Consider the following 14704-nt stretch of genomic DNA (forward strand, 5'->3'; position numbering starts at 1 on the left):
AAACATCTTATCTTTTTTTTTCAAAATAAAATATTGCTTTTAGTTTTAAATTTACAAAACACTGCCTGCCTGTTTATAGTATAAAAGTGTTCTTCCTAAAATACTTCGTGAAATAGATTTATGTGTGCTGTAAGGAAAGGTAAATTGCCTTTGATATATTGTATGGCTTAATGAATTTCTAATGTGTGTGTGGGGGCGATAAATACAAATGATTGCACATTCTGGCAACTATTTAAATCACCGACTGCCTTATGTGCAAGCTGTCGTGGTGTCCGGTGGCCGTACGTACAACATAAACACAGCATTCATGCCGTGTGTTGTGTGCGAGAGAGGAGATGGGAGAGATTCCCCATCAGAATTCTTGTTTGCATAGCATTGTAACGTACAAATATTCATTTTTTATCAGTAAGTATAATTTATAGTATTTTAAACAACATATTCAACATCTAAATCTGTTCGTGATTTGAACGTTAAGCGCTAAAACAAGATAGTAAAATAGGCTAAGGCTAGCCCTAGCTATCTTACTTAGAAAGCAAGAAGGCCAAGGAAGTTTGTGCACAGGAAATATAGTCCTAATCCCCTACTTAATAGTTGATATTTCCTAGTCCAGGCCTAGGTTATTTGGATTAGGCCAATGTGTACAATTTCGGCCACAGACAATAATATGCCTATAATCTATATAACAGATTTTACTTATTTAATACTGTTAGGCCTAGCCTAGTTGCTGTATATTGTCAATATTTATTTTATTTTCAATTTATATATATGAATGTGTTATGCGCGATTTGAACGATTTGCGCAATTTGAAATTGCGCAAAAAAAATCCTTGCGCAATTTGAATTGAAACATGTGTTTCAAATTGCGCAAGCAACGTATTAAATTGCGCAAGTAATCTGCAAATTGCGCAAGGTTTTTCGACAGATTGTGAAATCATGCACACCCATATTTTTATAGTAATTTCTAAGAATGATTCAAAATTAAAGATAAATATCGCATTTCCTTATTTTAGTAGTGCAAATATTGTTATAAGTTAGCATACCGTCGAAGAACCGACGAAGGAAAACGAAGCGGTGGTGTTCCACCAGGCGGGCGCAGCGCGGGCGGCCGGCTATACTACTCTAGCCTAGCTAGGGTTTGGACTACTGATACTGACTAGGTTACATGGCCTAGCTTAAACTAATATTAAAAACTTAAAAAGTGAGTATTAACATTATCTTCATTGAAATGGTCTTATTTACCCTATATAATAAAATACTAAATTTTAAACTCCTCTGCCTAGGCCTAGCCTAGCCATGTATGGGAAAATTTACAGTTCGTTTTCAAATTGCGCAAAGGTGTCATATTGCGCAAGAACTATCTTGCGCAATTTACAAATTGTGCAGCGCAATTTAAAATTGCGCAAAGATTTTCTTGCGCAATTTGAAATTGCGCAAGTTGATTGCGCAATTTCAAATTGCGCAAAAAAATCTTTGCGCAATTTTAAATTGCGCAAGAATTCTTTGCGCAATTTCAAATTGCGCAAGGATTTTTTTGCGCAATTTCAAATTGCGCAAATCGTTCAAATCGCGCATAACATATGTAATTAATTATTAAATAATAAATGAGCTTTTTTATTTTAAATGGAATTTTATATTTTTATATTTTGAATGAAAATTTGATGCAATTCAGATTTTTCTGCAATGCCACTCAAAAGTTGAGAGTTGAGGCAAAGCTAGACCTACAACAATTAAAATTTAACTGTAAAAAAGCCTCTCTTGAATATAAATGAAATCTCCTCGCATGGTGAAAACTTTAGTGAGTGTTTGGCCCATGCAATGTTTAGTTGGCTATCATTATTAAAGTAAAGATATTTATTCAAGTTATACCGATAAATCAATTGTATGACTACCGGATTATATCATTTAAAAAAATACTGGTACTGAAATTCAAAAAATTTTTTAAAATGTATGTTATTGCGCAATAAAATATAAGTCTTCTTGGTCATTCACCCTATAAATGATGATACAGGGGCAAATCAACTGTATAATATTATTAGCAATCTTAATATTAAATATTAATAGACAAAATATTTAAATGAAATTTGTATTAATTTTTATAAAATTCATCGATAACTTTTTTATTTTATTCAATCGAAACCAACAGTGATAATTACTGCCACTAAATAACAGGTTTGATGCACAAAATTAATGCAAAATCCATCTTAAAAGATGGCAAACCACAGTACATCCCATGTATCCCTAATTATTCCATTCCAAAAAAATATGTCCATATTATTTGAATGATGAAGAATACAAAACATATTTTAAAAATTGTTTGTAAATACAGTAATTTTACAGCGTGTATTTATAAAAAAAAAACAATGTTTTTATTTATATTAGTTTTCATAAGAATCACCTTTATATTGGTGGCAAACATCAATTTATTGTGCATCCATTTTATTTTTATTTATTTTATTTGTTTATTATTGACAGTAAATGTAACAAATTTGTGTAATGTAAAAACTGTACATTCAATGATAATAATTCTGTGTATATTTTTTAAAATTTTCCTTAAAATCAATTACAAGAAAGCTGTTAAATTACCATGATTTAATCCCAATAACTGTACATAGGAAAAGGTGTGTAAACCAAGGCAAATTAAAAACAGGATCCTTAGCTCCGGAGATCAAAAGGATTAACTGTGGCTGCGACACAATAAGTTCCATGCCCCTTAGACAGACACTGCGCGCCGCCGAGAATATCATATGTCATATATACTGTGGGTATTTGTCGCAGCTAGACATAAGATCAAAGGAATGTTACGAGTTCCTATCTGGGCAAGGTGAGCTCAGTGTCCTGTTGTTAGAGTCTTAGTGAGCACAAAAGGGTTACAATCCAATATGCTAATTGTGCTACAGTATTACAGAGCTTCTTAGAAGCATATAAAAACATGATGTTGTATAGTAGTTTCATCAAATTTTGCAATGATCAACATTTGTTATGTAATAATAATAAAAAAACTAAAAGTTTGAAACCATTCTGCATAAATTATTCTGAAAAAACCATCACTGCTAAAAACTGTATACAGTGTGATTGTATAATGCTTGAGTGAGCAGCACAAATTTATATTAATTTTACATTACAATAAAGTGTGATATATCTACATACATGATACTCGATAATATAATAAAATAACGAGTTTAGCAGCTTGCATAAAATATTCTATAAGAACACGACTCGAGTATACAGACCTTTAGGAAGTCATTAGTTCTCTCTCTCTGATGTCATCACTTCTATTTCCACCATTAATGATCAGATAAGGTACTCAAATTTGACAGATTTATTAAAGGAATATTTCATTTGGCTTTTTTAAGCATTTTTTTTTCTAGCGTGCCTTATAATTAAAATTATGAATATAAATACAAGGTTTACTAAATATAAATTATTATTATTATTATGAATATAATATAAAGTTTACTAAACAAATTATTATTATGAATCTAGTATCTGCCTTAGACGTATTGGCTTATGCCTTTCCTCTGGTGAAGATGGGCACTAGACGAGAGAAGCCCCTGATCAGCCCTGGCTTTGTTTGAATCAAAGCTATTAATGGCGGTAATTAATCGCTGTTGGTTTTAATTGAATAAAATAAAATACAAGGTTTACTATTATCAATTATTAATATTATTATTATAAATATAAATACAAAGTTTACTAAATCAATCATTATTATGAATTATAATATTTGCTTCAATAAATAACAAAAGCATTCAGTCTAAAATATTTTAATATTATTTGTTAGTAAATCATGTATCAGATAAATGATATCTCTCTGCACCCAGTGTGTAAACATAAAAGATAACCCAATCCTAAAGAATGAAGTAATAATAATACAGTTTTCTAGAGCGCACTTCGCCACCAAAGGGGATCAAGGTGCTTTTGAATGCTTTGACTGTAGTATACAATCACCTCATGATTAAATAAACAATAACATTGCGAATTTAAAATGGAAAAAATTAGCCCTTAAATGTATAAGCATGGGCAAAAAGATGAATTTTTAATAATTTTTTTAAATGAATCCAAGTTAGTACATTGGCGAATTGAGATGGGCAGTGTGTTCTAGAGTGATGTGGTAAAAGCTCTGTCACCATAATGCTCTTTCTACACTATCAAACTTTATGTGACAACAAAATGTGATGATGTCATATCACTACCATGTATTTGGGTATACAGTATCACTGCCATGTTTGGGCACCTCACACTTTTTTTGTCAAACTAGTTTGATAGTGTAGACAAGGCTTTAAGAGTTGTTTGATATGCTGATGTATAGGTATAGGTATACTTACAACCACATAATATATTAATTACCATACCATTACCATTATAATAAATGATTTATGATTCTTAATTTTGTCAGCTATAAATATATTAAAATAACCACAAAGAATTGAATAATATGTTAATTATCATAATAATGAAGTAAAAATTAATGTTCGCACTTTATAATGTTAAAATTCAGTATTTATACATTTTTAACACTACAAAAATAGAAAATTCAGTTCAAATTTGAATAAATGGTAAGTTAGTAGATGAACCAGTACAGTAAGTATTTCCACTCAGTACCTGGACACTAAATATGATTGGACACTCTGATCAGAAGCAGGTAAGGATGTGATGTCACTTCCTGTAGAGAAAGTATTTCCCATACATACTGGTTAAAAACAAGTATGGCAATACTGTACTGTACATACTACAAGGGGAACAACATTGATCTTAGCTACTGTATAACCAATAGATGGCTTTAGTAACAGATACCCAAAATTGAATCTAGTGTACCAGTAAGTGGTTGTCCAAAAACTTATGTACCGGTACTGCGATAGTCACAATTTTTCCTTCTTAATTTCTATCGCGGTAGATATTCAAGTTGATATGTAAGAAGCGTTAATAAGTTCTGAAAAGGTAAAATAAGGCATGGTGACTATGTGGTATTAAAGCTCAGGTACAGGCATGAATTTTAAATATAATATTTGGTTAATTGTACATAAATCAAATATTTGTAACAGAAATCGAGTCGAAAAAACATGAATTTCACTTAATATAGTCAAAAAAATACAACATTTGGCAAAGTTCTTCCATAAAAACCAGGAAGACTTTTTTTCAGTAGTTATGTAGTTAACCTAATGTAATAACATGTCTGGTGACTCCCTAGACGGTGAAAAAAGATGGTGGATATACGGGGGATAATTTTTGCTATAGCATGAAAATAAAAATCTGAAGTTGAATAAAAATATCAGAAATGTAATATTCAAGTTATATTACCTATATTTAGTCATCTGATGACATTTTTTACCATACCGTTTATTTTTCATAGCTTTTTAAAATGCCTCTCTATTTACAAAATTTGTGTACAAAAGAATAGAGATTTTACTGTGTAATTTGAACTATCCCCCCACTGATAAGAAAGTGCTTATTTTCAACAAGCTCATGTAACACAAATAAAATCCCAAAAATTATGAAACATAGGGGAAACTATAGATCGATAATTATTGGAATGTATGATCAATATAAATTTTTTGCCAGCACCTGGCCTTTAACATCTAGTTTTTATTATCATCGTTTTATTATTTTGCCTTGTTGTTTGAATAATAATTGTATTTTAATTATTTTTAGTCGCGTGAAACACGACTCTACAGCTCACTATGTCAGTCGGTTGGTTAGTAAACACTAACTTGAGCACGCGACTGTAGCCATGTAATGGCCTTGTTTACCATAAACATACTGTATAAGACTTGCTTCATATTATAATTATCAATAAAATACTGTCAGCATTACAGCATCACATGATGTATTAGTAAGTAGCTTCGTTACCAGGTTTACGAGCAGTCCAAGTGGGTTGTTAATTAGGTTACCAGCCATTAGGTTCAATAAACAGACCATGTCCAATCAAACAATATTTAATTACAGTTGTCATTTGAAGCTTGTTTTGCCAGAAAGATTTACCGGAATATATTGGATTCCCAATCGGACTTTAAAAATGTTGTATAAAGATAAATCATATAAACACATGTCTTGCTTAGGCTTAGCAATTTACATGTAAGAGTAAGCAGATAGTATACTTTGTCAATTAGATTACTGTATAATCCCACTCCTAGAATAAGAAATTGGGCTGATTTTGGGGGTGGGACTATAGGCCTACCCGGGGAAAGCCTGGTTCACACAACAAATGATTGGTATGGTATTTGGTAAGCATTTCTTGTAAAAACTCATCTTAACTGGATAGAGAGAGGCCTACATCCAGACCAAAAGTCAATACTGGGACTATACCCAGAGATACAGTATGCCTATTTGTGAAATCAGACATGAAGTAGAGGTGGGGTTAAACCCAAAATGGGATTATACCCGACGATATACGGTATTGTTTGGTATTAATACAATTGTACTTGTTTTTAGATAAAAAAATATCTCTACCTGTAGGTTATCCTTATCTGTTTTAGCAGAAAGAGAAAATATCGGTGATTCATGCTTAGACCATCATGTGATTTTCAATCGACAGTGGCATACTGTACTGTAATATTAAACATTCAGTTTTTTAAATCGTTTTACTGTATGGCATCTACGGTATATAACATTTCAGAAGCTACTTCTTTATTCGTTATTCTTTATCCCGACAACCAACAGTACAAAGTACCAATGACAGGTTGATATTAAGATATACATTTACACTTGTGTCTCCTTAAAAAAAAATCCTACTGTACAATACATCTCACTCTTTGAGGAGAAAGGGCTATTGTCGGTTTATCCAGGTAAACTAGGCACGAAATAGACATATCATTTTATATAATAAAATAATGGATTGTATTGTATGTAGGATTTTAAACCTTGTAAATTTATTCTGATTTCTAATAAATTATTAGAAGTCATAAATTATGTTCAAGGAATACAATATTATCACTTTGTAGCCTTGGATACCTGCGTCTATAAATAAAAATTAACTGGAAATACAAATTTCCTGTAATGGCTTTATTTCGAATAAAAGGAAGTTATTGCTGCTGTAAATACATTATCATTTAATGATTAAAAATACTTGCATAATCTACAGTACAGTACTGTAGTATCATACATGATGTATCATCTACAGTAAAGTAGGTGAAAGGTGGAAGATTTAAACAAATAATTCTTAGCTTTTCAAATTATCAGTATTAGCATGGAGCAGTACAGTATATTTATTATGGTAATATTTTTTAGCGTATACAGTAGTAATACATGGTGGGTTCATTGTGCACAATGCTTTAATTAAGCTGAAAAAAACCGTCTCCTTAGATCTTAAAGCTTGGTTACCACTAGCGACGCAACACAACACAATCTACACAACGTAAGCAAATGCCCTTCTAATAATTGTGTTTGTCCCCTCCTGCGTGAAATCAGACCTGCGATTTTTGCAGCACTATTGCGTCGTCGGTTCCCACTTGTAATTACACAATACAGCACTTTGCGTCGATACGTCGCTGCGTTGCGTCCTAGTGGGAACCACGCTTTAGAATGCCAAATTGTGCATCCCACAATGGTGGTGCGCTGTCAATGATTTATGTTCCTGTATTAAATTGATAAAATAAAACTAAAGGCCCATTTACACTAGAACGATAACGATCGACGATAAATAGGTAATCATGCATTTTTCTTAAATAATACAAAAGAAATTGGAAAGGTTTTAGGATAATTATTTATGCTGGCTTTGATAAAAATAACATTTTTTTAAACCTAATCAAATGACGTGATGATGAATAAAAACAATAAAATCGTTGTATTGTCACGATATTATTGCTCTTATTAATCATTGTCATGATGTTGTTATTAGTCATTTGATGGGATGTGAAAATATCATTTTCATCAAAGAGAGCATAGATGGTTGTGCTATAGTTATAGGATGAAAACTTGTTAGATTTCTTTTGTTTTATCATAGAGATATTATAGTACAGTATATCTGTGGTTTTATGTATGAAAATTGAATGTTTACAGTATTTATCGTCGATTGTTATCATCCTAGTGTAAATGGGCCTTAATACTATAATTAGGCTGTATTGTAGGAGCTGTATTTAGAAGTATGTATGTAGTATTATCTTTAATAGAGCATTGCACACAAACAGGATCTACAGTATATTTTGACGCGATTCACTATTTCATCGGAAAACTTTTAAAAGCAAACAACTTTCTCTGAAAAGCAAACAGATTCACTTTAATCCTGTTAAATGCCAAGTTTAGATTATATCCCATTAATGGATAATAATAAAAAATCATTGAGTGAGTGATGATGTAATAATATTTGAATGTGTGTTAATGTTTGCTTTCATTATTGGTTTATTTATTGATTTAAAAATCAATTTTGTTGTTTGTTTTATTTATTGAGTTTAATATAGACAATAACATTTTAAAGATTTATATTGTTGGGATTTATAGAAATGACGTCATAATCGCACAGCAAGTAATTTAATAACCATGACGCGATGGATCATGCAAACCGTCAGTTGTCATTGGTCAACTCACTTGCGCTTACGTCGCTGCATTGCGTCCAAGTACGAAACAAGCTTTAGATCGATTTCAAAGGCTGTTAGTGTGTTCACACTTTATACTGACAGCATTTCATATTTGTTGGATGTCTCCATTACTTAATATTGATTTAGTTTTTTGTTCCAGTTCATTAGATCTTCAGTGATGGGTCAATAAAACACTTGATACTTCACATGTGATGTACCCAAAAATGGCAGTGATATGACATCATCATGTCCATTTATGGGCACTTCACATTTTTTTGTCACATACAGTTTTATAGTGTGGACAGAGCTTTACTAATCTAAAAGTTCTATTGGGTGTTCTAGGTTTTGAGTTTGTGATATTTTTTCGCTTTCAATAATTTTATGAAAACACTAGAAATACTACAGTACAGAGGAATCTCATATTATATTCTTTCATCTTGCTCAGTGATGTAATTGCTACAGTATGAGCATTCACTGGCTAAACCCAGGGGGCTCAGACCTTAAGGGACATGAGAGCATGAGCAGCCTATACAACTGTATAGCATTCGAGTTCCCCCTTTATGAGTGCTAAATCAGGGGTCTTCTAAATAAGATACTGTAGTACTACAAGCATGCTTAAAAAATATCCCCACTCATCTGTAAATTTCGTTCATGCCAAGTAATTTGACCTATCACAAGTTTTTGCTCAATCCAAGCCATCGTTTGTCACCATTATCCGTCAAATTGGCATCGGCATCCTTGCGTTGCATCCTAGTGGGAACCACGCTGTAATAGTTTTTACTAATGATACATCTTTAGGCGTAGTGAGTACATAATGATATCATTGTACTATAGGTCTGTCACTAGTTTGTACCTTGCGTCCTAGTGGGAACCATGCTTTAGTAGTGTTTACTATGATACAGTACATCCTTACGCATAGTGAGTACAGAATAATATAAGTTTACTGTATGTGTGCATGCAGTCACGCGTTTGTACCTTGTGTCCTAGTGGGAACCATGCTTTAGTAGTTTTTGTACTAAAGATACATCCTTGTGCATAGTGAGTACTTTGTGATTGTTGTAATATTCATTTACTGTTATTAGTTTGTACCTTGTGTCTTAATGAAAACCGTGCTTAAGTAGTTTTTTGTACTGTACTACAATACATCCTTGCACATTGTGAGTGAGGCATAATGCTATTGTACTGTACTGTGTGTGTGTGTGCATTTATTGTTAAATGCTTTGAACTCGTTGGTTGCAATGTAAATAATTATTAAATTTATTGATACCCTATTCAAATGTTTAGTTGACATATTTGCTCATGACATTGTAATTGAAAATTGATATAATTAAAACCAACACAATCTATCGAAACTGCCATTAATAAATCATAATATGTATCATGTTACATTGATTGATAGTAAGTGCCAACTCAGCATTTTATTAGTACCGTAGTGCTGACGACATTGTTGTCTTTGTAATTTGATACACTGTAATTACATTTAGTTTGAAAGTGTGATGTGCCCAAATATGGTAGTGATATGCCCAAATATAGTAGTGATATGACATCATGTCCATGGCACATCACATTTTGTTGTCGCATAGAGTTTGATAGTTTAGACAGAGTTTAAGATAAACAGTACCTGAATCAAGTGTTATGAATTGAATCAATATTAGTAATTTTTATTTCAATACCCTGTTAAGGAAAAAATAATAATGTATTACTATCTTAGCTTAAAAGCAACAAAAAAAAAATGCCATGTAAGGTTGTAATTTCATTAATTTTTTTTTTATTGTTTTTTTGTTTTATTTTATTTTTAAAACCAGAAACAACAGCAGAAACAAATCCGCCATACAGCTTGGTTTAACAGATACAATACAATTACAACAACTCAGAAACACTTAAATTACGACGAAACAGATAAAGATTGGAATTAAAAATGTCAATATGGGGATGGGCCTGGACTAAACTATTATAATATAAACTTAATCTACTGATGTAACCATTTTTTAGAACATTGACTCTACAAAAGGGAACACAAAGGATATTGTTGTTTCTTAAGTTACGGGCGGGAACACGAATACCGAAATTGGAGATAAAGTTGCAGTCAAAAATAGAATGAAGACATTTAAAAAGAAAAATAATTTGCTAATAAGTACAGTCATTCCTCAATAGATTGAATAGCATTGAATGTTAATCATTGTGATTGCCATCCTACAGTATAAATTATCATTACAGTAGTATACAGGTATACAGGATTTCACAATTGTAAATAGTTTTATATCTGTTTTCTTTCTTTTTGTTTTTCTTTTATATTTTATTTTTGTTGTAACTATGTTTACTGAACCACTTTGGAAATCAGTACATTTGTATTGAAAGTGTATTTCAGTTTAAAGAAAGAACAAATAAATTAAAAAAAAAATAATACAGTATTAATATTTTTTTTTCTTTTTATTATTTTTAGGTTACAAATAAAGTGAACTCATTTCGGAGCAATGCAGCCTGGCATAAACAGAAAGATTTTAATGATGAAGTACTTTGATGTTAAACTGAATTATTTTGTGTATTTAATAGAAAGATGAACAAGTAACATTTCTACATTTGAGAATATAAAAACAATGCGAATGGCGCGTCACAGTAAAATGAGGACGTTGTTGACAGTGGCGCTGACTGCGGTAGTGACTATTATGATAACGCAGAATATGTGCGACGTTCCCGACGGTAAAGGGAAGATGGTTCCTAAGGAATCGGTGAAAACTATAGAGGATAGCGATAATAAAGTTTATGAATATCACAAGGACATGCCGCTGATTTTTATCGGTGGAATGCCACGTAGTGGAACCACGTTAATGCGTGCAATGTTGGATGCTCATCCTGATATACGTTGCGGAGAGGAGACGCGTCTTGTTCCTAGGTTACTCGGCATGCGTGTTCAATGGAAGAAATCAAAGAAAGAACAAACAAGACTTTTAGAAGCCGGTTTAACCGATACCGTCATTGATGATGCGTTGAGGGCGTTTATTTTAGAAATTATTGCAAAACATGGCGATCCTGCTCCGAGACTTTGCAATAAAGATCCTTTTACGCTTAAATCTATGGTATATCTTAGAACGCTGTTTCCAAACGCTCAGTACGTTTTTATGATACGCGATGGCCGAGCTACTGTTAATTCCATAATATCACGCAAAGTGACGATATCCGGTTTTGATATAACGAGTTGGCGTGATTGCCTTAAGAAGTGGAACTCGGCCGTCGAAGCCATGCACAACCAGTGTATGAGTGTAGGCTCACGTTATTGTTTACCTGTCTACTATGAACAGTTAGTATTACATCCAGAAGAATGGATGAAAAAGATTTTAAAGTTTTTGAATACTGATTTTGATGAATCGGTTTTGCACCATGAAAAACAAGTTGGGAAACCTGGTGGAATTAGCTTGTCAAAGTGAGTAATTATTATTAATCTTTCGATTTATGACGACCGACGGCCAAACTATTTCACGTTGTTTCATTCTGCGCATGCACGTTGATACAGGTTTGATGGTTTCTAAGTTTAGACAACAAACGATGACACATCGATTGACTTGACCTAGGTTGGTTGTCGCAAATGGGAAGCTCCCTAATGACACAGTATACATTAACTATGTTCACTTGGCTAATCAGCTAATTAGATTCGACCCCTTCCTGCTATCCCTCTAGCCCAATTGTAACCATACAAGAGCAGTTATTCTGCATCCATCTTTCAAACTTCAGGCTCCCTTTTCATTACCCACTTTACCATTTTAATCTAAAACATTTAAATAAACATTTTTAATATTACTGTGAAAACTTTACACTTTTTGTCATTTTTTAGTTCATTTATGTACATGTATCTTTTTAATCAAATTTGCTGACAACCGAAATTTCTTGGTTTTTAACGAAGAAAAACAAATATTATATTTTATACATTTTTCTTATTTTTTTTTCTTCTGAATTTAGAAAAGAACGATCAACAGATCAAGTTATAAAACCTGTAAATCTCGATGCACTAACGTCATGGGTTGGAAAAGTTCCGCATGACGTGCTTAAGGACATGGCTAGTATAGCACCCATGTTGTACACCCTAGGATACGACCCACATGCCAACCCACCAAATTACGGTAACCCCGATCAATTTGTACTAGAAAACACAAAAGAAATACATAGAAACGCACAAAAATACAAAGAAAAGTTAAAGGAAGTGATTGGGGATGAACCGCAAGAACCGGATGACGCCCCAAAAAAACGGAAAGACAAACCACTACCACAGCGAATGCCAAATAGACCGCAAATGAGAGGGCGTCCTGATATAAGACGGCCCCCACCTCGTAGAGGAAACCTTCCCATTGCAAGAAATAAATTTGAATAACAATAGTGGTTGAAATAATGTACGTACTGTAAACACAAACAAGAAATAGAAACGTTCAGTCCTCTGGGAAATTCCCATCCTAATGGGAAATACCCATCCTCGTGGGAAAACCCCATCATCCAATCAATGGCTATATTGTATGATACATAAAGTATAGTAGATTTTAATTGTATCAGGATGACTACTGTGGCTTATGGACATGTTTTCATTTATTATCTAATATTTGGATGCTGCTTAAAAGTAAACATTTTCAACATTCAAAAGGAACGCTTAATTTATATTCAAAATGGAAGTATCTAACAATCCTTTTAGAAAAACAAAGTGTGTTATTGTAAATTTATCTGTGGAATTAAATGTTGCGTGAATTTGTTAATCAGATTGCCAGTTGTGTAAGTACTGAATTCCGTAAATGTCATCAAATTACTTTGAAGGTCTGTCTATGATGCGTATGGAAAGTTATATTGTACCGCCGTCAACCATATGTCCCAAGTCTCCTGATAATCGCACCAACAGATTGAGAACACACACACAATTAGCTGTATTTGTATTTGAGCTAAATATTTTGATAGTATAGTATCACCATATAAGAGCATTTTTAGGCTGAAACCTGCTAAATTATGCAAATATCTGAGCCTAAAAAAATGTACTGGTACTTACAGAATAAGGATAACAATAGAATGGTTTGTTGGACAGAAGCAATGATACTAAAATAAAAATCAATATCACTGGTAACATAGAAAAATATCTATGAAAAAGGTCATAATAGTTACTATATATTTAGAGAATAAAATGTAGAAGAATATATAACAGCAAACGGTAGGGTATACTAATTAGTTTGATTGTGATAATATATGTGAGGCAAGCCATTGTGATTTAACATTCAAATGTGTATAATATCCCATGATCTACAGTTGTATAATCCCATTCTCAGGTATAATCCCACCTCCTCATTTAGGCTAAATTCGGACTTAAGACTTTAGTAAATATGCAATCCTGGTATAATCTCACTCTCTAATATTTCCATAATTTCATAAACAGAAACAGGATTGGAACTATACTTAGTTATAACAAAGGATTGTGGGTCACACGATAATCAATAAATACTTCATTGAACCCATGTGATATGTGCAGTTTCGTTATGTGCGAGTGCAAATTTGTACTATGTGCATATTTGTTATTTGCGAGTGCAAATTTGTACTATGTGCATTTTGGTTATATGCGAGTGCAAATTTTTAATGCATTTTTGTTATAATGAGTGCAAATTTGTACACACTATGTGCATTCATTGTTATAGGATTCAATTACAACCTTCAAATGACACATTTTTTGGATGTTATATAAAACAAATAATGAATGTTTTTATATTGTGCAATGGAACATATTAGTTTTGTGAAAAGTGAAATGTTCTATTTTACCTCATGAAAATATTTTTACCATTGCACTCATAAACATTCATTATTTGTATAATATGCAGTGTTAGATTTTTACTGTATATTGTCATTTTGTTTTAAAAATGTTTAATGCTAACCGTCTGTCAGATTGCATTTCATACATTTATCCTTTTTATTGTTTGGTTAAAAACATTAATGTACTTTGTCCAAAATCTACTTAGGTTTACCAATATATTGTATTAGTTTTGTCAAATTTTTAAAAATGTATTATTTATTCTGTGTAGAATGACGTTATTTTTGTATTGTATTTGTAATGGTATAAAGTTATATATATACATATTTTATCAGTATATGAAAAATTTAATGTATTACCACAAAGAAATATTATTTTATTAGCATAATAATAAATATTGATAATTTTAATTTGTATATATTAAAAAT

At 32.1% G+C, this 14704-nt stretch overlaps 1 protein-coding gene across 1 annotated transcript; it reads left to right on the plus strand.

Moving 5' to 3' along the window:
- The first annotated feature begins 321 nt into the window (after positions 1–321).
- On the plus strand, positions 322–14242 carry LOC140045373 (protein-tyrosine sulfotransferase 1-like). Its single transcript, XM_072090235.1, has 3 exons — positions 322–405; positions 10953–11930; positions 12464–14242. The coding sequence occupies exons 2-3, from the start codon at positions 11107–11109 to the stop codon at positions 12870–12872; spliced, it is 1233 nt and encodes a 410-aa protein (XP_071946336.1). The 5' UTR covers positions 322–405; positions 10953–11106; the 3' UTR covers positions 12873–14242.
- Positions 14243–14704: the final 462 nt, after the last annotated feature.

The sequence above is a fragment of the Antedon mediterranea genome, chromosome 3, assembly GCF_964355755.1.
Source record: "Antedon mediterranea chromosome 3, ecAntMedi1.1, whole genome shotgun sequence".
Classification (NCBI taxonomy): domain Eukaryota; kingdom Metazoa; phylum Echinodermata; class Crinoidea; order Comatulida; family Antedonidae; genus Antedon; species Antedon mediterranea.

What these genes read in the sequence shown, in the direction of transcription:
- LOC140045373 (XM_072090235.1), top strand. Translation starts at nt 11,107, where the DNA reads ATGCGAATGGCGCGTCACAGTAAAATGAGGACGTTGTTGACAGTGGCG. An exon ending in GGTGGAATTAGCTTGTCAAA is followed by an intron (nt 11,931 to 12,463) that starts GTGAGTAATTAT and finishes TTCTGAATTTAG; the next exon opens with AAAAGAACGATCAACAGATC.